This window comes from Scyliorhinus torazame, chromosome 14 (genome assembly GCF_047496885.1).
Source record: "Scyliorhinus torazame isolate Kashiwa2021f chromosome 14, sScyTor2.1, whole genome shotgun sequence".
Classification (NCBI taxonomy): domain Eukaryota; kingdom Metazoa; phylum Chordata; class Chondrichthyes; order Carcharhiniformes; family Scyliorhinidae; genus Scyliorhinus; species Scyliorhinus torazame.
In genome coordinates, this window is record NC_092720.1 from 57,216,955 (window position 1) to 57,241,862 (window position 24,908).

The 24,908-nt window shown below is 45.2% G+C and overlaps 1 protein-coding gene across 7 annotated transcripts in view; it reads right to left on the reverse strand.

Annotated features, from left to right (window-relative positions):
• The window catches only part of mcf2l2 (MCF.2 cell line derived transforming sequence-like 2), a 650,277-nt gene that overhangs the window by 510,891 nt on the left and 114,478 nt on the right, over positions 1-24,908 (reverse strand). Inside the window, exon 1 of one of the 7 annotated variants that reach the window (XM_072474223.1) lies at positions 9,863-9,942. The exons of the other annotated variants lie outside the window; for them this stretch is intronic. Coding sequence (XP_072330324.1) covers positions 9,863-9,923 — 61 coding nt within the window. The 5' untranslated portion in view covers positions 9,924-9,942. Of the gene's footprint in view, positions 1-9,862; positions 9,943-24,908 lie in introns of those variants that run through there. 7 annotated transcript variants of the gene reach the window in all.

Below are 24,908 nucleotides of genomic sequence, written 5' to 3' on the forward strand. Positions count from 1 at the left end.
GAGGGATCTAGGTGTCCATGTACATAGATCCCTGAAAGTTGCCACCCAGGTTGATAGGGTTGTGAAGAAGGCCTATGGAGTGTTGGCCTTTATTGGTAGAGGGATTGAGTTCCGGAGTCGGGAGGTCATGTTGCAGCTGTACAGAACTCTGGTACGGCCGCATTTGGAGTATTGCATACAGTTCTGGTCACCGCATTATAGGAAGGACGTGGAGGCTTTGGAGCGGGTGCAGAGGAGATTTACCAGGATGTTGCCTGGTATGGAGGGAAAATCTTATGAGAAAAGGCTGATGGACTTGAGGTTGTTTTCGTTGGAGAGAAGAAGGTTAAGAGGAGACTTAATAGAGGCATACAAAATGATCAGGGGGTTGGATAGGGTGGACAGTGAGAGCCTTCTCCCGCGGATGGATATGGCTGGCACGAGGGGACATAACTTTAAACTGAGGGGTAATAGATATAGGACAGAGGTCAGAGGTAGGTTCTTTACGCAAAGAGTAGTGAGGCCGTGGAATGCCCTACCTGCTACAGTAGTGAACTCGCCAACATTGAGGGCATTTAAAAGTTTATTGGATAAACATATGGATGATAATGGCATAGTGTAGGTTAGATGGCTTTTGTTTCGGTGCAACATCGTGGGCCGAAGGGCCTGTACTGCGCTGTATTGTTCTATGTTCTATGTTCTATGTTCTAAGTGTTTACAATGGGAAAGGATTTGATAGGATAGATGTAGAAAAACAATAACCTCTGGTGTGAATAAAACTATACAATTTTCAAATTAAAACTAGGCCATTCAAATGCAAAATCAATAATTCTTTGCATGTAAAAGGTTCAAAGCATTAGGAAATGAGAGCCATTGTATGTTTACAAAGGCACAGATTGATGAATGTGTAGGATATGAAATGGGTAATGGAACAATGAAGAATGGAACCACTTCCCCAGTGTGGGTTCAGCCCAATATTTTGACTGATGGTAACATTTTCTTCTGCCTATTCCACAGGTGTCTGCATTTTTGGAATGCCAAAAAGGGGCATTTCTACTACTAGAAATCAACCGTATTGCTACTGGTTGGGTTGCAGGGCAAATAGGATAAAGATGCAAACATACCAAATGGAGTCTGGGAGAAGTTGGGCCAAACCCAGTTGTTCCTTGTCATCTACAGTGTTAACTTAACACTTGCAGCATTAATAATTATAAGAAGTGACAACAGAACCAATCCTCATCCTTCCCTTATTGTTAATCAATTCTCTACTTCCATGGCAGGTAAATTAGCACAGGGCTAAATCGTTGGCTTTGAAAGCAGACCAAAGCAGGCCAGCAGCACGGTTCAATTCCCGTACTAGCCTCCCTGAACAGGCGCCAGAATGTGGCGACTTGTGACAATAAGTGATTTTCATTTCATTTCAGTTCATCATTGCACTCACTTTGTGACAATGCAAGATATTGCCATCCTCACAGTTATGGTCCATGGTATATATTACTGATAGAGCCAGGCACAACATTTGCTCCTGCATAGATTCCATTCGCCAAAGCTTGATATTCTTGATACAATTTCCATCATTGTCAAATCATACAATCACCTTCTTACAAATTGTATGAAGTACAACTGAAGCAACACGGTTTCAAGACCCCTCTACCCAGCATATTCCTGGCAAACGTCCAAGCGATCGATAACAAGCTGGATGAACTTAACGCCAGACTTACCCTCTCAGAGGGAAGTAAGAGACTGCTGTGTGCTCTGTTTCACAGAGACATGGCTCACCCCTGCCTCACCAGACTATGCCATACAACCTGAAGGCTTCTCAATTCACCGGGCGGACCGCACGGCATCATCAGGCAAAGCGAAGGGTGGAGGGGTTTGCCTCCTCATCAACTCCTGGTGCTTGGATGTGGCGACCCTGGCGACCTACTGCTCCCCAGACCTGGAATATCTGACTGTGAAGTGCCACCCATATTATCTTCCACGTGTACATCCCACCCCAGGCAGAAGTGAGGAAGGCGCTGGACGAACTATACACAGTTGTAAACAACTACGAAACAGAACACCCGGAGGCCTTGTTCACCGTGGCTGGAGACTTCAACAAGGCCAATCTCAAGTGTGTACTGCCAAAATTCCACCAGCACATCTCCTGTTCCACCAGGGGCGATAACACTCTTGACCACTGCTACTCAAAATAAAGGGCGCCTACCGTTCCATCCCCCGACTGCACTTTGGGAAATCAGACCATAAGGCGGTGCTCCTTCTCCCAGCATACAAGCAGAAACTCAAGCGGGAGAATCCAGCTAAGAAGATTGTGCAGTGCTGGTCCGAGGAGACAGAAGAGCTCTTATGTGACTGCTTAGAGACAGTGGACTGGTCCATATTTAAGGACTCAGCGACCAACTTAAATGAGTATGCCACCACCGTCACAGACTTCATCAGCAAATGTGTGGACGACTGCTTGCCAAAGAAAGCAGTACGTACGTTCCCCAAACGGAAACCATGGCTCAATCGTGAGATTGACTCCATACTGAAGGTCAGATCTGAGGCGTTCAAGACAGACGATCCTGACCTATACAAGAAATCCAGGTACGACCTCCTCAAAGCCATCCGAGATGCCAAGAGAGAATATCAAATCACGCTAGAGTCACAGACAGACTCTCGGCAGTTGTGGCAAGGACTAAACAACATAACGGGCTACAAAGCGAAGTCGAACAGTATCTCTGGCAGCAGCGCACCCCTCCCGGATGAACTCAATGCATTCTATGCTCGATTCAAGCGGGTAATTAACAATCCGCTGGCGAGTGCCCCAGCAGCCCATAATTCACCCATACCCACCATCATAGCTTCCGAAGTCAGATTGGCCTTCCTGAAAGTGAACCCTTGGAAGGCGACGGGCCCGGACGGGATCCCTGGTCGTGCACTCAGAGCCTGCGCGGACCAGCTGGCAGAGGTATTCACGGACATCTTTAACCTGTCCCTACTCCACTCCGAGGTCCCCACCTGCTTCAAGAAGACCACCATCATACCGGTACCAAAGAAGAACCAGGCAATGTGCCTCAATGACTACCGTCCGGTCGTAATGAAGTGCTTCGAGAGGTTGATCATGAAGCGCATCACCTCCATACTCCCAGAATGCCTTGATCCACTGCAATTCGCATACCGCTGCAACCGGTCCACATCAGACGCCATTTCCCTGGCTCTACACTCATCCCTAGAGCATCTCGAAAACAAGGATGCTATATCAGGCTCCTATTTATTGACTACAGCTCCGCCTTCAACACCATAATCCCAGCCAAGCTCATATCAAAGCTCCAAAACCTCGGACTTGGCTCCCCACTCTGCAACTGGATCCTCGATTTTCTGACCAACAGACCACAATCAGTAAGAATGAACAACAACACCTCCTCCACAATAGTCCTCAACACCGGGGCCCCGCAAGGCTGCGTACTTAGCCCCCTACTCTACTCCCTGTACACACACGACTGCATGGCAAAACTTGGTCCCAACTCCATCTACAAGTTTGCTGATGATACAACCATAGTGGGCCGGTCTCGAATGACGACGAGTCAGAATACAGGAGGGAGCTAGAGAACCTAGTGGAGTGGTGTAGCGACAACAATCCCTCCCTCAATGCCAGCAAAACTAAAGAGCTGGTCATTGACTTCAGGAAGCAAAGTATTGTACACACCCCTGTCAGCATCAACGGGGCCGAGGTGGAGATGGTTAGCAGTTTCAAATTCCTAGGGGTGCACATCTTCAAAAATCTGTCCTGGTCCACCCATGTCGACGCTGCCACCAAGAAAGCACAACAGTGCCTCTACTTCCTCAGGAAACTAAGGAAATTCGGCATGTCCACATTACCAACTTTTACAGATGCACCACAGAAAGCATCCTATCGGGCTGCATCACAGGCTGGTATGGCAACTGCTCGGCCCAGGACCGCAAGAAACTTCAGAGAGTCGTGAACACCGCCCAGTCCATCACACAAACCTGCCTCCCATCCATTGACTCCATCTACACCTCCCGCTGCCTGGGGAAAATGGGCAGCATAATCAAAGATCCCTCCCACCCGGCTTACTCACTCTTCCAACTTCTTCCATCGGGCAGGAGGTACAGAAGTCTGAGAACACGCACAAACAGACTCAAAAACAGCTTCTTCCCCACTGTCACCAGACTCATAAATGACACTCATATGGACTGACCTCATTAACACTACACCCTGTATGCTTCATCCGATGCCGGTGCTTATGTAGTTACATTGTATATGTTGTGTTGCCCTGTTATGTATTTTCTTTTATTCCCTTTTCTTCCCATGTATTTAATGACCTGTTGAGCTGCTCGCAGAAAAATACTTTTCACTGTACCTCGGTACACGTGACAATAAACAAATCCAATCCAATCCAAATTGTTTTTCTGACTGTAGGGAAGTCTGCAGTGAGATCCCCCAGGGTATTGGAGACCATTGTTTTTTCTTATACATAACTGACCTTGACTTAGCGTAGGGAGAACAATTTTCAAGTTTGGGTATATTACAAAACTTGGAAAAATAGCAAGCTGCAAGCAGTGAACAGGCTAACATAGAGGTTGTTTAGCACAGGGCTAAATCGCTGGCTTTGAAAGCAGACAAGGCAGGCCAGCAGCACGGTTCAATTCCCGTAACAGCCTCCCCGAACAGGCGCCGGAATGTGGCGACTAGGGGCTTTTCACAGTAACTTCATTTGAAGCCTACTTGTGACAATAAGCGATTTTCATTTCATTTCAGGACTTTTGTTGAAATCGTCAGAAATATGGTTGATGCAATTTAATGTGAATAATTGTTAAGTGTTGCACTATGGAATAAACAACATAGAGAGAGAGAGAGTATAAACTAAATGGCACGATGTTTAGGGGGTGCAAGAGCAGAGGGGCTTGGGGTGCATATTCATAATTCCTTAAGTATAGCAGTTCAAGTTTAGAAGATAGTTAAGAAAGTGTATGGGATATTTAGATTTATAAATAGGGGCATTAAAGATAAAGCAAGTCAGGTTAAACCTTTAAAAATCACTGGTTAAGTCTCAGCTGTGTAGAGTTCTGGGCACCACATTTTAAGGAAAATGTCAAGGCGTTGAGGGCATAGAGGAAGTTTACCACAATGATATCAGGGATAAGGGACTTGAGTTACATGGAGAGGTTGGAGAAGCTGGGATTGTTCGCCCTGAAGCACAAAAGGTTAAGAGGAGACTTAATAAAGATTTCCAAAATCATGAGGAGTTCAGATAAAGCATGTAGGGAAAAAATATTGGCCAGAATTCTCCGTCGTCGGGATTCACTTTTCCTGCGGCTTGCCACTCCCCGCCAGTGGGTTTGCCAGCATCCTGGGGTGGTTACAATGGGAAATCCCCTTGAGAAGCCGCAGGAAGATAGAATCCAGCCACGAGAAGCACGCGGCTGGGGAAACGGAGATTCCAGCTCATTATCTTTGTCAAGTGAGTTGATAAGCATAGGTCATTGATTTAAAATAACTGAAAATGTACCAGAGGGGAAATGAATAGAAATTACTTCACACAAGAGTTGTTAATACCAGAAACACATTAGCTGAAAGTGTGGTGGAATCAGATTTCAAAAGAAATTTTAAAAGATAATTGGACATGTACTGAAAGAAAACTAATTTGTAAGGTTATGGGAAAAGTACTAACATGTGGGACTAAATTGAATAGTATTTCAAAGAGCCAGCGCAGGCACAGCTGGCCGAATAGCCTCCTTGTGTTCCGTAAGATTTTACTGCCAGGATTTTTTGTTTTCTGTTTTTGTTTCAGATTCCGAGCATCAATAGTATTTTGCTTCAGTATTAGAATGTTCAGGGCTGGATGGAATAAAAACCTGGATGAGGGTTTCAGGAGCAGATGAGCTGAGGAAAGGGTGGAGATGAGTTCTGTTGCAAAGGCGGAAGCAAGCAGTGTTGCTGCTAGAGATGATAGGAATTCAGAAGCTCAACTCAGGGTAAAATAGGCAAGCAATCAGGTACAGCCGCAAGCAGCAGTTGGGGAACCGAGGTGACCAAGTTAGTGGCAGGGAATGAAGACAATGGGCGAAATTCTCCGGTATCAGCGCTATGTCTGCCGACCGGCGCCCAAAACGGCGCAAATCAGTCGGGCATCGCGCCGCCCCAAAGGTGCGGAATCCTCCGCACCTTGGGGGGCCGAGCCCCAACCTTAAGGGGCTAGGCCCGCGCCGGACTAATTTCCGCCCCGCCAGCTGGCGGAAAAGGCCTTTGATGCCCCGCCAGCCGGCGCGGAAATGACATCTCCGGGCGGCGCATGCGCGGGAGCGTTAGTGGCCGCTCACGGCATCCCCGCGCATGCGCAGTGGAGGGAGTCTCTTCCGCCTCCGCCATGGTGGAGACCGTGGCGAAGGCGGAAGGAAAAGAGTGCCCCCACGGCACAGGCCCACCCGTGGATCGGTGGGCCCCGATCGCAGGCCAGGCCACCGTGGGGGCACCCCCCGGGGCCAGATCGCCCCGCGCCCCCCCCCCCCAAGGACCCCGGAGCCCGCCCGCGCCACCTTGTCCAGCCGGTAAGGTAGGTGGTTTAATATACGGCGGCGGGACAGGCATTCTAGCAGCGGGACTTCGCCGGAGAATTGTGGGGGGGGGGGGGGGGGGGCCGCCAACCGGCGTGGCGCGATTCCCGCCCCCGCCGAATATCCGGTGCCGGAGAATTCGGCAACCAGCGGGGGCGGGATTCACACCAGCCCCCGGCGATTCTCCGACCCGGCGGGGCGTCGGAGAACCTCGCCCAATGGCTTTGTTCTTCCTAATATTTAGTTAGTGGAGTTTCTGTTTGTCCAATACTAAATGCAGGTCAAGCAGCTTGACATATCATATACAGTGGAGAGTCAAGAGAAAGGCAAGGATCTAGAAATTGGTCTACACCACATTTTGGATATGGGAATTTGTTGCAATTTACAAAGTGCTTGATGCACTATCAATTACCACGAAGATGAGAGTAGTGGAATAATCGAGGCTTTATTGTGCAAAGATGTTGTGCCTCCTGTAGCTGGAACCAGAATGGCTGCAGCACCGGCGAACACACACATTTATACGCCACCTACTGGGTGGAGCCAGCAGGCAGGGATTTACCCATGTACCTCTAGTATACGTGTCTTACCGTAATACATATAATACTGCTAGTGGTGATACCACATTCACCCCCTGTTAAAAAAGAGTCCGGCGGGGGTGGTGGAAAAAGGAATTACAAGTTCAATCTGTCGGGCGCCTTGACCCTCCTCTGTGATCGCCTCAGTGGTGATGTGGGCATCGACTTGGTCACCTGCGACTCCGGGAGCGTGTTGTCCTCGTCTTCTTCACCCCTGAATGGAACCAATGGGAGGACGGATCCTCCTGGGGCGGGGGCTACGGTGAGGTTCGCTGGAGGGAGGATGAGTGGCTCAGGGGTGAATGAGACAACCGGGGAGGGGGGAGCGGTGTCAGGTCAGGGGCCATGGGTGGGATCCAGCGGGTGCCAGGTCCCGGAGCGAGACTGTGTCCTGGCGCCCATCGGGGTGTGCCACATAGGCGTACTGCGGGTTCACGTGTAGGAGATGGACCTTTTCGACCAAAGAGTCCGACTTATGGGTCCGCACATGCTTGCGAAGGAGGACAGGTCCAGGAACTGTCAGCCATGTTGGGAGCGAGGCCCCGGAGGTGGACTTCCTGGGGAAGGCAAAGAGACGTTCATGGGGGGGCTCGTTAGTCACGGTGCAGAGGAGCGATCAGACGGAGTGGAGCATGTCGGGGAGGACCTCCTGCCATCGGGAGGCCGGGAGATTTTTAGACCGCAGGATCAGCAGGACGGCCTTCCAGACCATCCCGTTCTCCCTCTCCACCTGTCCGTTTCCCCGGGGGTTGTAGCTGGTGGTCCTGCTCGAGGCCATGCCCTTGCTGAGCAGGAACTGACGCAGCTCATCACTCATGAAGGAGGATCCCCGATCGCTGTGGACGTAGGTGGAGAAACCGAACAGAGTGAAGGTACTGTGGAGGGCTTTAATGACCGTGGCAGAAGTCATATCGGGGCATGGGATGGCGAAAGCGAACCGGGATTACTCATCGACCACGTTCTGAAAGTACGTGTTGCGGTCGGTGGAGGGGAGAGGCGGAGCCAGCAGGCAGGGATTACCCCATGTACCTCTATTATACATGTCTTACAGTAATACATATAATACTGCTAGTGGTGACTACCACAGTGCTCACGTCTAATTAGCAGAAGGTAGACAGCACAGGAGGTTTGGTACTACCTTCCCATTTACCTGATTGATGGGCTCCCATACTGCAAGCTGCCTCAGTGATAGGTGCAGGGGCATGGGGTGAAAGACTGTCAAGCAGTATGTTCTTAAAGCATGTGGTGCAGGTAGCATTGAATGATCGTCAAAGCAATCTATTCACTTAAAGGGAAGCTGCACTGAATTAAAAGAGTCTGTTGCTGATCTATTGCGGCAATTAAATAGTTCTTTCAAAGACCTGGCGTAGACACAGCAGGCTGAATGACCTCCTTCTATACCATAAGATTTTACTGCCAGGATTTTTCGTCTTCTGTTTTTATTTCCGATTCGCAGCAGATTGACAGACACAGCATGGGAGGCCCTAGTGGTGTAGCTGGACACATTTTTGTGTGAACAGATCGCTAAATCTCCAACCCTTCCTGTGCGGATGCAGTAACACTCCATGCTAAATCCAGGAACTCACTACACACCTCCAAAATCACCCTACTCTACTCCCAGTGACTTTGCAATAGCAGGTCATTCCAAAATACCTTATTGGCAATTTGGCCCCCTGCTCCTTTAGGTAACATTAGTACTAGACTCCTCTTGCAGCTGAAAGCTTATCCTTTGGTGAGTGACAAGCAAATATCTACAATGAACCTACGTCATCAAATTTTGAAAGTTGCAAGGTGCTGTGTGACCTCATGATAGCACCAGATCAGTGCTTCTGGTCCATGCAATGGGAGCAACACGAGCAACCTTCTCACCATGCTGGGACCACACCAGGCACAATACAGGGAGCGTAAAAGCAAATTACTGCGGATGCTGGAATCTGAAACAAAAAAAGAAAATACTGGACAATCTCAGCAGGTCAAATGACAAAGAGTCATCCAGACTCGAAACGTTAGCTCCTTTTCTCTCCACAGATGCTGTCAGACCTCCTGCGATTGTCCAGTATTTTCTGTTTTTGATCCACTAGGAGCGTATTCGGCTTTCATGGCACTATCTCCAGTGACATTACAGATCTGGATCTCACATCCAAGGCATTAGAAGCATCAGCAATTACTTCAGTGATCTGACAGAACCGCAAGATCAAAGAGTTATTGGCTTCTGGTGCTATTACTATTGCGTGTATCGAAATAGATTAATCCAGCATTCACCTACAGATAAAACAGAAGCTTCTTTAAATCCTGTCTGGTTCGTTATTTGTAAATACCATTGATGGGAGAGTTAATCTGCTTGACAACGGAAGTACAAGCTGTCACAATTCAAATCCAATTTTATGACTACCCAAAATAATTGGGGCTAATAAGTAAGCCAAAACCAAACTTAATTATCAACATTACACTACTACAACTTATACTGCAACATACTGAACAGCTTTAACGTGTCTGCATTAATAACTTATTTTTCCATGCAACCTATATCTGCATAAATATAAAAATCATCCTTTATCTATTCACCTCACTTTCTATTTCAAACGTACAAACACAGCATGTTATATGAACTCCAGTTTTCATCTCTACTCTTCTTCATAATGTATAATACAAGATCTTTATTGGACTATTTATTTAGCTTTAATTAATCTAAAGTATACCATAAAGAGTAAGAGTTTTCATTAAATCATAATCAATAGTTTAATACATACTTTTCTGCTTTTTGCCCTCCAAATGTCGACACATTTGTACAAAGTGGAAGTAGGACTTCATTTCCCCTTCAGAAATCCGGACAACATTAAAAGGCACAGTCCAGGATCCACAACAATCACAGTCACAATATCGGTAAGTCATTGATTGCACTCAAAGCTTATGTCCTCATTTAGTGGACCTGTTTGAGGGAAATAATTGCAATGCTCCACGGTCATATGATTCCTCAGTACCTTACTCAAGGTCATGTATTAGCCTCATGAGACCAGCCAATACGCTGAGGAAATCTTAGCGGTGAAGCTTATTGGCTCGTGGCTTGAGACTAATCCTAATTAGCTGTTCTCTTGCGCAACTATCTTCTATTCTAGAAGATTAAAGGCGCATATAGTTAAAAGCCAATGTTTTTGCAAGGATTTTAAATAAAGTTGTTAAAAAATGATGGCCTGAATTTCAAGCTGGTTAACTATTTCCCAAGCACCATATTGTAACCCTATGATACCATATTGTAACCCTATGCTGCAGCTCATTGCAACAAATGTAATGTTGGCTAGATTTTTTCAATTTGCAAGTTTAAATTAATCCAAAATTATGAAACAAGTAAATATTTAAGCAAGCTTCAACAAAGTTTTGAATTAATTTACTCTTAACAAATCTTTAATTATGAGATCACAGTTTATCCATTACTAATGGTAGCTTAAAGCAATTAGATTTTTACTAATTAGGTAAATACAATATTAAATATGAAGCTTTATTAATCAATCGAACTTGAGTTACTCAAGAGTGACTGGTTTTAACAGTGTAATATTCTTAACGAATAGTCAATGCACCTGAATTATTTTTCGTTCACTTCTCTGAATTCTATCCTCCAGTGTCAATGTCCCAACAGCTATATATCAGACAACACAGATGGCCTGTTCCCTGCTGTTTACAGGCACCACATTGCTGTCTCTAAATGTTGGTAGATTAAAACAGGCAGCAAGTAATATTAACACTTCTCATCCTTTCCTAATGATTTAACTGTTGTTGATTGCTTCTCAAATTATTTATGCTTAATTTGACCTTTCAACTTTTGAGAGTAATCATCATAATCTATTTACCTGCTCTTTTTATATTTGTGTGAGTATTGCTGTCAAGGCAAGCATTAATTTTCCATCCTGAAATAACCTTGAGAATGTGGTTAACTGTTCTGAAGGGTTAAGTTTCTGGTCAATGGAGATTCTAGGATGCTGATGATGGGGATTTCAGCAATGATAATGCTGTTAATTTTTTAACAATTCATTCTTGGGATCTGAAGATCACTGGAATGTCAGTACTTATCACCCATCCCTATTTGCCCTTTTGAAGGTAGTGGTGAGCTGCATTTTTGAATTGCTGCAGTCCCTGTGTAGGTATACCACAGTGATGTTAGGTAGGGAATTCCAGGATTATAACCCAGGAACGGTGATATATTTATAAGTCAGAATGATGTCTGGCTTGGGAGGTGCTGTTGATGGAATATTGGCAAGTTGCTGCCACAGTGCACTGGTACTGGAAGAAGTGAATGGTTAAAGAGGTGGATGGGATGCTGATTAAGAGAGCTGCTTTGTATTGGATGGTGTCATGCCCCTGGAGTGTTTTTGAAGTCATCCAGTCAAATGAAGAGCACTCCATCATACCCATGACTTGTGCCTTGTAGATGGTGAACAGGCTTTGGTGCATCAGAAGGTGAGTTATTCACTCAGCCTCTGACCTGCTCTTGCAGCCACAGTGGCCGGTCCAGTTCAGTTTCCGGTCAATGGTGATATCCAGCATAGTGACATCAGGAAACTCAGTGATGTTGAATGTCAAGGGTAGATGGTTTGATTCTCTCTTGTTGGAGAGGCATGCCACTTTTGTAGCGTGGATACTATTTGCCATTTATCAGCCCAACCCTGAATGTTGTCCAGGTTTTGTGGGCACAGACTACTTCAGTATGAGGAATTGCAAATGATACTGAACACCATGCAACCATCAGAGAATTCCCACACTTTTGACCTTATGATAGAAGAGAGGATGAAGCAGGTGAAGCAATTGAAAGTGGTTGGGCCTAGGGCACTGCCCAGAGGAACTCCCACAGTGATATCCTGAAGCTGAGATGATTGGCCTCCAACAACCACATCCATCTTCCAGGTATGAAATCAAGCAGTGGAGGGTTTTCCCCATTCCCAGTGACTTCAATTTTGCTGGGGTTCCTTGGACTAACCATTTGATAGCACTGTCAGCAGCGCATCTCTTTTGCACTCACGTACAGGTTTCACTATCACTGAAGATGTGGATGTTCATGGAGTTTCCTCTTCCTATTAGTTGCTTAACTTGTAGTGATATGTATACATGCTGGTATATAAAGAGTTAACAACTACATCATAGTGTAAGACAACCACTAGATGGCAGCACAAAATTAATGTATAAATATGTGATCTGAAAGGATCTTGGTCCTCTTTGAACCAGGAGTGACTAGACAGCAGTTAGAGAGAGAGAGTTATAGCATAGTTAATACTTATAGTTAAATATTGTTAATACTTATTCTGATTTACTTTATCATCAGTGATAGTTCTGTAAGAGTGAACAAACTCAATTCATCATTAATATTTAATTTGTTATTCATTAAAACTATTTTGCTTTGAATTGAAGATTGGTAGTTTCATTGAAATCTAACCATCAGACCATTCTGGAAGTAAAGCAAAGAGTAACGACATATTACAAACAAATAATATAACATGGTACCAGGTTTTGGCTTCAGTAAACTAGCTAGAGTGATATAGACCGGTCAGAAAAAGAAGAAAACGTTAGCAGCTATTTGACTCGAGAAGCATCGCAGCAAACAAAACCTTCGAAGACAAACGCCTCGATGGACAAAGCTCAAGCTACTCATCACCTAACGATAACCGGTAATTTGAATGCAAACTGGAGCTGTTTAAACAGCAATTTTAAATTTATCAGGAAGCATCAGATTTAACTAACGCTGCAGATGCTTGCAAAATTGCATTACTTTTAACTCTGGCTGGTCAACACGCAATAGAAATTTACAACTCCTTTTAATACTCTGCTGGTCAGGACAAAGCTAAATTTGATGTTATTTTAAACAATTTCAACGACCACTGTAAGATCCAAACAAATGAGATATTTGAATGTTTCATCGATCATAAAAGATTGCAAAAAATAGGGGAATCGTTCAATAGCTTTGTAACAGACTTAAGAATTCTAGCACAATCCTGTAATTTTTCAGCACGGCATGGTTCTTTAATTCGGGACCAAATAGTGTTTGGTACCAATGATGAGCACCTCAGGGAATGATTACTGAAACAAAAGGATTTAACGTTAGAAGTAACGATCGAACAAATCGGCTAGTTCGGACTACTTTAAATTGCACCGAGGAAGAAGGCAGGGATGTCCTCTCTCCCCACTGTTATTTGTCTTGGCCATAGAGTCATTGGCGATGGCTCTGCGAGCATCAAAGGACTGGAAGGCGTTAGCCCGGGGGAGGATGGAACACAGGGTCTCATTATATGCAGACGACCTACTCCTATACATTTTTGACCTGTTAGGGCAGATGGGGGAGATTATGAAGATCTTAGGGGAATTTGGCCGGTTCTCGGGATAGAAATTGAATATGGGTAAAAGTGAGGTTTTTTGTGATCCAGGCAAGGGGCAGGAGAGGAGACTGGGGGAGCTGCCATTTAAAGTGGTGGGAGGGAGCTTCCGTAATTTGGGAATTCAGGTGGCACGGGGATGGGAGCAGTGACATAAATTAAATTTGACCTGGCTACTTGAGCAAATGAAGGAGGACTTTCGGAGGTGGGACATGATCCCGCTGTCACTGGCGGGGAGGGTGGGATATGCTCCCGCTGTCACTGGCGGGGAGGGTACAAACCGTAAAAATAATGATCCTCCCGAGGTTTCTGTTCGTTTTCCAGTGCCTCCCTAATTTCATACCAAAGGCCTTTTTTAAGCGGGTGAATAGGGTGATCTCTGGTTTTGTGTGGGCCGGTAAAACCCCGCGAGTAAAGAAAATGTTGCTGGAACTTTAGTAATTACTACTGGGCGGCAAATATAGCCATGATCAGGAAGTGGGTATTGGGGGGGGAAGGGGTCGGGGTGGTAGCGAGTAGAGGCGGCATCATGTAAGGGCACAAGTTTTGGGGGCACTGGTAACGGCTCCTCTGCCATTCTCGCCGGCCCAATATTCCACAAGTCCAGTGGTGGTGGCAGCCCTGAGAGTCTGGGGGCAGTGGTGGAAACATATGGGAGCGGAGGGAGCGTCAGCGTGGGCTCCAATTTGTGGTAATCACCGGTTTGCCCCGGGGAGGCTGGATGGGGGTCTCGGAGGTGGCAAAGAGCAGGGATTGTGAGGCTGGGGGATCTATTTATTGATGGGATCTTTCTATGTTTAGAGGATTTGGAGGAGGAGTTTGAATTGCTGGGAGGGAATGGGTTTCGATATCTGCAGATAAAGGATTTTATACGAAGGCAGGTTGCAACCTTTCAGTTTCTACCGCCATAGGTTATACAGGACAAGGTAGTTTCTAAAATGGGGATGGGGAGGGGAAGGTTTCAGATATCTACAAAGAACTCATGGAGTGGGAGGAAACTCAGTTAGGTGAGCTAAAACGTAAATGGGAAGATGAGCTGGGAGGGGAGGTAGAGGCGGGTCTGTGGGAGGATGCTCTGAGCAGAGTCAAGAAGTCCTCATCATGTGCCAGGCTCAGCCTGATACGATTCAAGGTGGTTCAACGGGCACACATGACTGTGGCCTGGCTGAGCAAGTTTTTTGGGATAGATGACAAGTGTGTAAGGTATGCGGGAGGGCCAGTAAATCATGCCCATACGTTTTGGGCATGCCCGAAGCTTAGGGGATACTGGCAGGGATTTGCAGATGTCATCTCCATGTTACTAAAAACAAGGGTGGCGCCGAGTCCAGAGATGGTGATTTATGGAGTCCAGGGGGCGAGAGAGGCTGACGTTTTTGCCTTTGCCTCCTTGGTAGCCCGGAGACGGATCTTATTAGCGTGGAGGGATTCGAAGCCCCCAAAATCAGGGGTTTGGGTTAGTGACATGGCTGGGTTTCTCAAACTTGAGAAAATTAATTTTGTCCTGAGAGCATCAGCGTTAGGGTTCGTTCGGAGGTGACAGCCATTTATCGACTTCTTCAGAGAAAACTAAACAGTCAGCCGATTCGATAAGGGGGGGGGGGGGGGGGGGGGGGTTAGGGGCTAGGGGGGAGTTAGGCTATTTTGTGTTTAGAGTAGGTGGGAATGGAGGGATCTGTTACGCGCTGAACTATGTGTACATTTGTATTTGTATTGTTTATTGTTATAAAATCATAAATGCCCTAGTAAAATGTTTAAAAAAAAAAGAAATGGCGATCGAAAAATGCCTTGCGCATCAGCAATGTAAGAATCAGTACCCCCCAGGGGTTGGTTTAGCACAGTGGGCTAAATAGCTGGCTTGCAATGCAAAACAATGCCAGCAGCGTGGGTTCAATTCCCGTACCATCCTCCCCGAACAGGTGCCGGAAAGTGGTGACTAGGGGCTTTTCACAGGAACTTAATTGAAGCCTACTTGTGACAATAAGCGATTATTATTACTAAGAGTATTATATCCGTGAAAAAGGCACTAAAATCCACCACGAGGTGTAAAAGCGATGTCGCAATTGAAGAAGATGCACGTTTTGGACGGCAGCCAGCTTACGCGGGGGTATTCAACCCCTACAAATGCACACAAAGGAGTGTCGTGCATGACAACGTCAACGTCATGATGTGTTCGAGGTGTAGAACCTCCCACTTAAGAAAAAAATGCCCTGCAAATGGAAAACAATGCTCCAAATGTGGCAAATAATAGCATTTTGCTGCACAGTGCAGATCTTCACTCGCGTTTAAACAAGATTATAGACAGATTAATGTTCGCAGTGTCGAATCTAACGACAAAGAAGAAGAGAATTTTTCATCCGTTACAGAACCATACTCACTGGAAGACACGTTCTTTGTTGGGATAATAGAAAAATGTGAAGAATCCAATGAAGTGACCAAAAAATCCTAAACAAATTAATTCTGTAGACTCTAATAATGAATGGAATACAATTGTAAAAGTTAATGACTGTCCAATTCTATGTAAATTGGATACTGGCGCTTCAGCTAATCTGCTCTCGAAGCTGGATCTCAACAAGCTACAACACGCACCTGAGATACTTCCAGCTGCCTGCAGACTGAAGGACGACAATGGAAATTTAATTTCTTCAATAGGGTCATGCCACTTAAAAGTCATCAATAAGAAAATTGTCAGAAAGTTAAGATTTGAGATTGTCAAGACAGATAAATCCTCATTTTTAGGTGCACAAGTCTGTAAGGATTTGAACCTAATACAGCACATTTATACTGCAATATCCAGAATTTTGAATTAATATCCAGATGTTTTCAAAGGCATGGGTACTCAAAGGCATTGCCATTCCAATAAAAGATCCTATTAAGGAAGGATGCCAAGCCAGTGGTACATCCACCTAGGAGAATTCCTGCTCCTCTAGAGAAAGGTTGAAGCAAGAATTAGAGCGACTTCAGAACCAAGGTATAATCTCACGAGTCACTAAACCGACTGACTGGGTCAGTTCGATGGTTTGCGTGAAGAAACCATCAGGTGGTCTATACATCTGTATTGATCCCAAGGATCTCAATAAAAACATCAGGAGGGAACACTATCCCATTCCGAAACGAGAGGAGATCACCAGCGAGATGACGAATGCACGCATATTCAAAAACTTAGATGCATCGCAAGGATTTTGGCAAATGCAACTTGACGACTCGAGCAGACAATTCTGCACATTTAACACTCCCTTTGGAAGATTTTGTTTCAATCGTATGCCTTTCGGTATCATATCTGCATCTGAGATATTCCACAGGATCATGGAACAAATGACGGAAGGAATAGAAGGTGTTAGGGTGTACGCTGATGACATCATTATCTGGTCAATGACATAAGAAGAGCATATTGAGTGACTAAAACAAGTGTTTCAGCGCATCAACAAATATGGCCTCAAACTAAACAAATCCAAATGTACTTTTGGAATATCAACACTTTTTGGGAGATATGATATCTGAACATGGTGTACTACCAGATGATGAGAAAACTTCAGCTATTCAAAACATGAAAGTATCTGAAGATAAAAAAGCCGTACTAAGATTTTTAGGCTTTGTCAACTTTTTAGGCAAGTTCATCTCCTATTTGTCAACAAGGACAACAGCTTTAAGATACTTAATAAAGATGTCTAACCTTTCGAATAGACAGAGGACCATCAGAAAGAGTCTCAAGATTTGAAAGTTCAACTCAAGACTGCGCCAATACTAGCTTTCTTTGAACCTAAAAGGGAGACCAAAATATCCACTGATGCAAGTCAGGATGGGATAGGCGCAGTACTCTTACAGAGAGACGACAGTTCATCTTGGGTTCCTGTAGCATATGCATCCAGAGTGATGACACCGACAGAATGTCGATATGCCCAAATCGAGAAAGAATGTCTGGGACTATTGACAGGCATACTCAAATTCCATGATTATGTTTATGGACTTCCCACTTTCACAGTAGAGACGGATCACAGACCATTAGTACACATTATCGACAAGGATCTCAATGACATGGCTCAACGACTCCAAAGGATTATGATGAAGCTACGGCTGTGTGATTTTATTCTTATCTACACGCCAGGCAAAGATTTAAGCATAGCGGATGCATTATCATGCTCTGTTATGTCAGCTAGTGAACCATTCGAGTTCATACATGATGTCAAAGCTCAGGCACAGCTCTGTGCAGAAAACCTACCTGCATCAGATCAGAAGCTACATTTAATCAGAACTGAAACTCAGAAGGATGCTATGCTGCACCGTGTCATTCACCATCTCAAGAATGGGTGGCTGAAAGGGCAGTGTTGTCAGTACAGAAACGTTCACACTGATCTGATGATCGTGGATGGAATACTTCTAAGATTCGACCAGATAGTAATTCCACAATGTCTTCATTCCATGATACTTAATCAGATTCATGAGGGTCACCTCGGGATCGAGAAGTGTAAAAGAAGGGCGAGGAAAGCAGTCTATTGGCCAGGAATAAATCGAGACATAACTGACATGGTTATCACCTGTGAGACTTGTCAAAAACATCAACCTGCGCAATGCAAGGAGACTCTGAAACAACATGAGTTAGTCACCTCTCCTTGGGCCAGAGTAGGCATTGACCTATTTCACTCGGCTGGTCGTGACTACATTTTAATTATTGATTACTACTCCAAATATCCAGAGGTCCTGAAGCTACTGGATTTGACATCCAAATCAGTCATTAAAGCCTGCAAGGAAATGTTTTCAAGACATGGAATGCCCACCACTGCCATGTCAGACAATGGACCATGCTTTGGCAGCTACGAATGGGCCGAGTTCTCAAACAGTACAATTTTGCACATGTGGCATCTAGTCCTCACTACCCACAGTCCAACAGTAGGGTAGAGAATGGTGTTCACATCGTCAAACAATTGATAAGTAAAGCTATGAATTCTGCGTCAGACATACATCTTGTGCTTTTATCCTACAGAGCTACTCCACTAGCAAGTGGGCTTTTACCGACACAAATGTTGATGAATCAGGATCTCGGAACTGCACTACCATCCATATAGCTGCAGAATGCAGATCGCTTGCCTGTGTTAAAGAAGATAGAATAACAACGTACTTGACAACAGACATATTATAACATGCAAGCAACTCAACTGGAAACATTAACTCCAGAAGGTCTCGTAAGAATTAAACTGCCGGATGGAGGTTGGTCTGCTTCTGCCAAAATCATAAAACAAGCAGCACCACGCTCATACATGGTGAAAATAGCAGAAGGTACAATTCTACTGAATGTACAGTGTCGCCACCTCAGCTGGGTCTGTCCTGCTAGTGGGGCAGCACATACCCAGGGATAGCGATGGAAGAATCTGGATATTTGTTGAAAGGTATGTTTCTGTGGGCTTGACTCTGAGACCTGCCAGGGCTGGGAACATAGGCCTGCATGTTGTTTCACCATATCCTTCCCATCCTTTGGCCATTTTCCTGGAGGTAGGCTGGAGTGACAACAGGGCCACTTTCAAACTAAAAGGCCTCTGCTAAGCTTCCAGCTTTGACAGCCCACTCATCAAACTTATTTGGTCATTAATTGGCTGCTCTGGAGAACATCACATCGAGTGACTTTCCCACACAGTACAGGCTCTGGACCTGCCAATGAGGTTCAGATGTCCGATGGGAAATCTTGACCACTAGCTCAGGTTGTTGTTTGACTAGTTTTTGGGAACACTCTCCCAATTTTGGTACAAGTGCCCAGATCTTAGTAAGAAGGTATTTGTAGATTTGACTGGGCTGTGTGTACCTTTGTTGTGTCAGGGGCCTAAGTTGATGCTGAGTGGTTGATCCAGCTTTATTTTTATTAGACTCTCTTTTTTCATAGAATTTACAGTGCAGAAGGAGGCTATTCGGCCCATCGAGTCTGCACCGGCTCTTGGAAAGAGCACCCTACCCAAGTTCAACATCGCCACCCTATCCCCATAATCCAGTAACCCCACCCAACACTAAGGGCAATTTTGGACACTAAGGGCAATTTATCATGGCCAATCCACCTAACCTGCACATCTTTGGACTGTGGGAGGAAACCGGAGCACCCAGAGGAAACCCACGCACACATGGGGAGGATGTGTAGACTCCGCACAGACAGTGAATCGAACCTGGGACCCTGGAGCTGTGAAGCAATTGTGCTATCCACAATACGACCGTGCTGCCCATCTTGTAATGGTTTGAAAAATGCTTAGTGGCTGACTGGACCATTGGTTACACATTACAGTGTACCTGGAGCACATACATAGGCCCGGCCAGGAAGGATGACAGGTTGTATTCCCCAATGAGCATTATTCAACCAGACGAACACCATCACAATCCAATAGTTTATGGTCACTATTAAGGATACACTTCAAGTATTTTTAACCAACTGAATTTAAATCCACCACTCATCGTGGTGGGATTTGAATTGAAGCCTCGAGAACTCTGGTCCAGTAACAGAACATTTGTGCTACTATGCTTGTATTACAATCCTACCCACTATAAAGTGGATTTTGTGGAACACAAATTATCATTAAGCTCACTGACTGGGATATCCCTTTCTTTCGTTACACTGACTGTGAGTAGCAGTGCAACCATTCCTGGTATAAATGTATGCCACGGGGTCAGCAAACCAGTTTATTGGTGTATTGAGCTATGTTGTCCTTTGGCTATACTTCAGTACATGACAAGTTTCCCATCTCGGCTGGGGCTTCAGAGTAAAGGAGCAAGTGGAGGTTAACCTCTTTCAAATTCAATGGAAAGTAAAACTGGTAGCAAAATTACTCATGGGTGTTGAAAATTTCCCCCCATTATTTTTAGTACATTGACTACTAAGACATGAGCATCAAATTGCTGTGGATGATAATGTCGCACAAACACATTGACCCATTTATATTAAAGATTAACAATATTGTGAAAATAGGAACTTGCTACTCAGATAGAGTAAAATATAATGTGCAAGAATTTGGCCTTTGTACCTTTTATAGTCATTACAGTGACATAACTGTACAATCAGATTGCTTCCCACTCTCTCACAAAATAGGCATGATCTACCCAAATCAGGACAGAGTGTCGTAGTGCACGATTAGCCGGGTGTTTCCTGAAGAACACCCAGCTTTCTAATGTCCATCCAGGTAGATCGGGGGCCTCAGGTAGCAGTGCCAGGTTGCCCAGGGTGCCACCCTGCCCAGAGGCCAAGCACCTAGGTGCCTCAAATCCCCTGGGAGATCCCAACAAATGCCATTCCATCTGGTCCATGTTTGTAGAGACCAGCACTGAACAGCGCTTGCCCGAGGTCTCCAAGGCGAGTGGGTTAGATGCCACGTTTTGGGTAGATCTCGGGAACACATATTAGAGTGAGACAAGCTGTCTCACCCTAATATGCAGATTTGCCAGAAAGTGATGCCAGGCACAATGGGTAGGATTCAAATTGTGACGTCTCGCGAGATCACGTCAGATCTCACCAGGTGTGGCGAGCTGGGTAGATCCTGAATGTGGGATCTCCTGGAATCTACCGGCCTTGCCGCGCTGCATTTCAGGCATAACGCGGCCAATACTTGGCTAGCAACAGGGAGAGATGGTTGAGGAGGGAATTACATTGTTCTAAAAATTACATTTGTGCTCAGTGAGCATATGATGACTTTAAGGTGCTAAATTGAATATCCTCAAAAAGGGGAGCAGGTCACATGGTGGGTGATGTGATTCAGGCAACATGGTATCTTTGTGCTTTCTATTCATTATCGTGAACTCTGCATGCAGCTAATATTAATCATGCTGTTGGTTGACTACACACACCACACACCTTTGGAATTTGAAAGAACTTTAAAAAGCACCAAAAACCTGTAGAATTGTAATGGCATGCAGAAATAAACACAACCAGCAACTAACCCACAGTTAGTTAATGACCCGTTTAAATAGAGTTGGTGGGGCAGAAGAAGGATGGGCCCTTCAAATTGCTCAACATGTGTTCGGCTGTGTGAGCTTAAGAGAGCAGTGGCTCCAAACTGATGACAAATAAGCATTGTACGATGGTTGACATCATGATCTTCCTGCTCTGCGTACTTCTGACAGTTATTAACTGTAGTATAAGGGGTCTGGCACATAAAAGCATTAACGTGGGACTGCGTATTGTATTATCTACACAGTAATGAAAGAGAACACATGACCTGCACCTGTGGATCAGTGTTGTGTTGGACCGTGTTGTGTGCAGAAGCAAGCATGGAGACTGCTCCTAACTTGGACCATTACTGTATCTATGGAGATAGTTCATGGTAGTTAATGGATAATTATTGTTGTACTGCCTAAGACTCCAAATACTTTCGCAACACTTACCGAACTATGCCCAACGCTTCACAACATGGTGACAGCGAATGGCACGACTCAAAGCTCGCAGAGACTGCAGATGAAAATTTAAATGCTGGAAAACTGAAGAAAAAAAATCAAAAATACATTCTGGCCTGAAGAAAAGCTCAAGATGCAGGGGTGCAGAAGGAAATCGCCAGAGAAAAGCTCCAAAGAAAGATTTGGGAGCTACGGGCAGAAATTAAATTCCTCACTGCAGCAAAAGACTGCATTGAATCCCATAGAAGTCCAGCGTCATTACCCACAGTGTGCAGCATCAGCAGACCTATCAGGTATGAGCTAAAATTTAAAATTCCTGGACAAGCCCGGAAAAATTGAAATACTGCAGTGATCAAAAATTGCTGTTTAAATCGTCATCCCAGAAATCACTTCCCCAGTTCACGCCTAAAGATGTGGCGGCCGAGCTCGCTCAGAACAAAGACAAAATTACAATTATTTAAAATGAATTGCAACTAAGTGGACAGATTTAAAACCTCAGCAAAGGCTGGAATCAACACTTCCAAGATGCAGAGGATTGCACCAAAACAGGAAAACTCTAATCTGTTGATCCAAGACCGCCATTGTTGAAAAAATAAGAAAGCCATCCAGATTGTCAGGCAGCCTAAAATCTATTTGCAGCACAGATCCATATTAACGGAAGAAAGCAAGCCAATGGTACAAAGTAAACCCCACTGTCCAAATAGTGAAACAGCACTGAAACAGGGACAGGCCAGGCCAAGGGAAACAATGCCCTAGCTGACCTGTAGATCGACTGTGCAATTGCATACTTTGAGACGAATACATAAGAATGGATAGGCATGGTGCTGGGACACATATCAAGAGCAAGCATTCACTCGCGTTATCGCGATGCTTCTCTCAAGGAGTTGAATTGCCTCCGGTTTATGATTTTTCCAGGAGTGCAATGGGCAAGAAATTCAAGTGTTGCACGCCATGCAAATTTATGCATGGTGTGCAACATGAGGGATTCCCAGGGAATCCCGCTATCGAGCGGGCGGCCCGATAGCGAGCTCCTGCAGCCAGCCACCAGCCTCCCCTCTGCACCGCATATCGGCCCCAAACCAAGTAAAGGGAGGTAAGTGCAGTGAAATCACATGCTTAAGTGATTGAAATACACTTAGTGCTTGGAATGTGGTTACCTCTCTTATGGGTCTCTGTGGGGGACTCCCTATTACAGGGTCCCTGTGGGGGGCTCCCTATTACAGGGATCCCTGTGGGGGGTCTCCTTATTACGGGTCTCTCTGGGCAGTCTCCCTATTACAGGGGTCTCTGTCGAGGGCTCCCCATTACAGAGGTCACTGTAGGGGGGTCCCCCAATTATAGGGTCCCTCTGGGGGTCCCCTTATTACGGGGATCCATATGAGGGGTCTCGCTATTACAGAGGTTCCTGTGGGGGCACCCCAATACAGAGGTCCCTGGGGTCCCCGAGTATATGAATCCATATGGGGGGGAGATGTGGTGGGGGGGGGGTCTGGTAGAGGAGGCATGAACAGGCAGTGCCTTGTTGGGGGAGGGGCCCTTGGATGGGCTCTACCAGCAAGGCCCTGTTGTGCTAGACCTTGCGGTGGGCCAAGCGGGCAACTGCCCAACGCAAGGTCCACCACGCCAGGGCCACGCTGGTACAGACCACAAGTGATCCGTGCTCATGTAATTCCCAGCCACGGGAAGCATGGAAGGTGGGAGTATAGGGTGTTGGGCCAGCTAAATAGATGCAAATGGGTCATTAAGACCCATTTGCATTTATTTATAAGTTCCTAATGCAAGATTCTCCGTACTATCCGGGAATACGATCCAGGCGTCCCGGGATGGAAAATCCCATCCATGAACTAAAGTCTCCTAATTAGTTAGTTGTGGTCTTTCCAAGAGAGATGGATAGACACTTCTCAGAAAGGAGTTAGCATATAGTTTCCATCTGTTATATATAGTCTTTCTGAGAATTACTTTGGAAATCTTATCTATGGAGATGCATGTTGCCTCCACATCTGCCGTGGCAGTCAAAGCCATAGCGTGGAATTTTCCCGCTGTTCACGCCAGCAGGATTTTCCAGTCCTGCTGATCTCCGCAGGTTTCCCAGTGGAGTGGGGTAGATTCAATGGGAAATCCAATTGACAGTGGCAGGACCAGAAGGTCTCATAACCGGCCAATGGTGGATTGCCCTTAGCCACTGCTGTGGCGGGAGGGGGCTGGCAGGGTGGGGCATGGAAAATCCTCCCCATAATCAAGTTATATATCAAAAATGACAAAAATAAAATGCTACGATTTATGGTCTGATCTTTATGGAGTCAGTATACCAGACTAAAACACTTTACTCAAATGATGTAGAATAAAGGTCATGAGATGCACACCAAAGTATACAGATGGCCACCTGTTGGTTTAACAACAGCTGTTTAGGTTTAAGCTATATTAATTAAAGACGTTGTTGATTAAGAGGTGGTAATTTGTCAATTATTTCTAACACTTGGGTGTACTTGTTAGCAATGACTGTAATTGGCATAGAAGTTTTTCCTGATGTACTTCATGCAAACTAAAATAATATAAACTCCATTTACAAAAGCCATTCTGAATTGGTATCCTTCTGAAAATAACTGAGGTTTCAGGTCAGAAAAGCAGTACAGAGGAATAGAAGCCTATCCCTGCTCCCAATTTGTATGTTTGTATGAAAACCTAGAAACAAATTTAAAAATTTTCCGTATTTGTCACAATTGGTTTTGAATAAATTGTGAGGTTCTGATCTCAGCAGAGTTGTCAGAGAAAAACACCAATCAGGTGTAAGGCAACAGTCTAATTCAAGGAGGAACAAAGAATGACTCAATCAAAGCCAGACCAAACAGGATGAAACAGGATAATTTGCAGAAGCTCTGGACAAGTTTCTTGCTGCCATGTTTTCCAGAGGATGATGGGACATTAGAGAGGACTCAGATGTGAAAATAGGGCCCGATTTTAACTTTGTGTAAGTAAATGGATTTTGAGTGAGTTTGAATTTGGCTCAAGTTTTAATAAGGGAGAGGGGGGGGAAATTGATTTAGTTACTTCAGGTTGCTTTGTGGTAATTTGGGGACGTATGTAT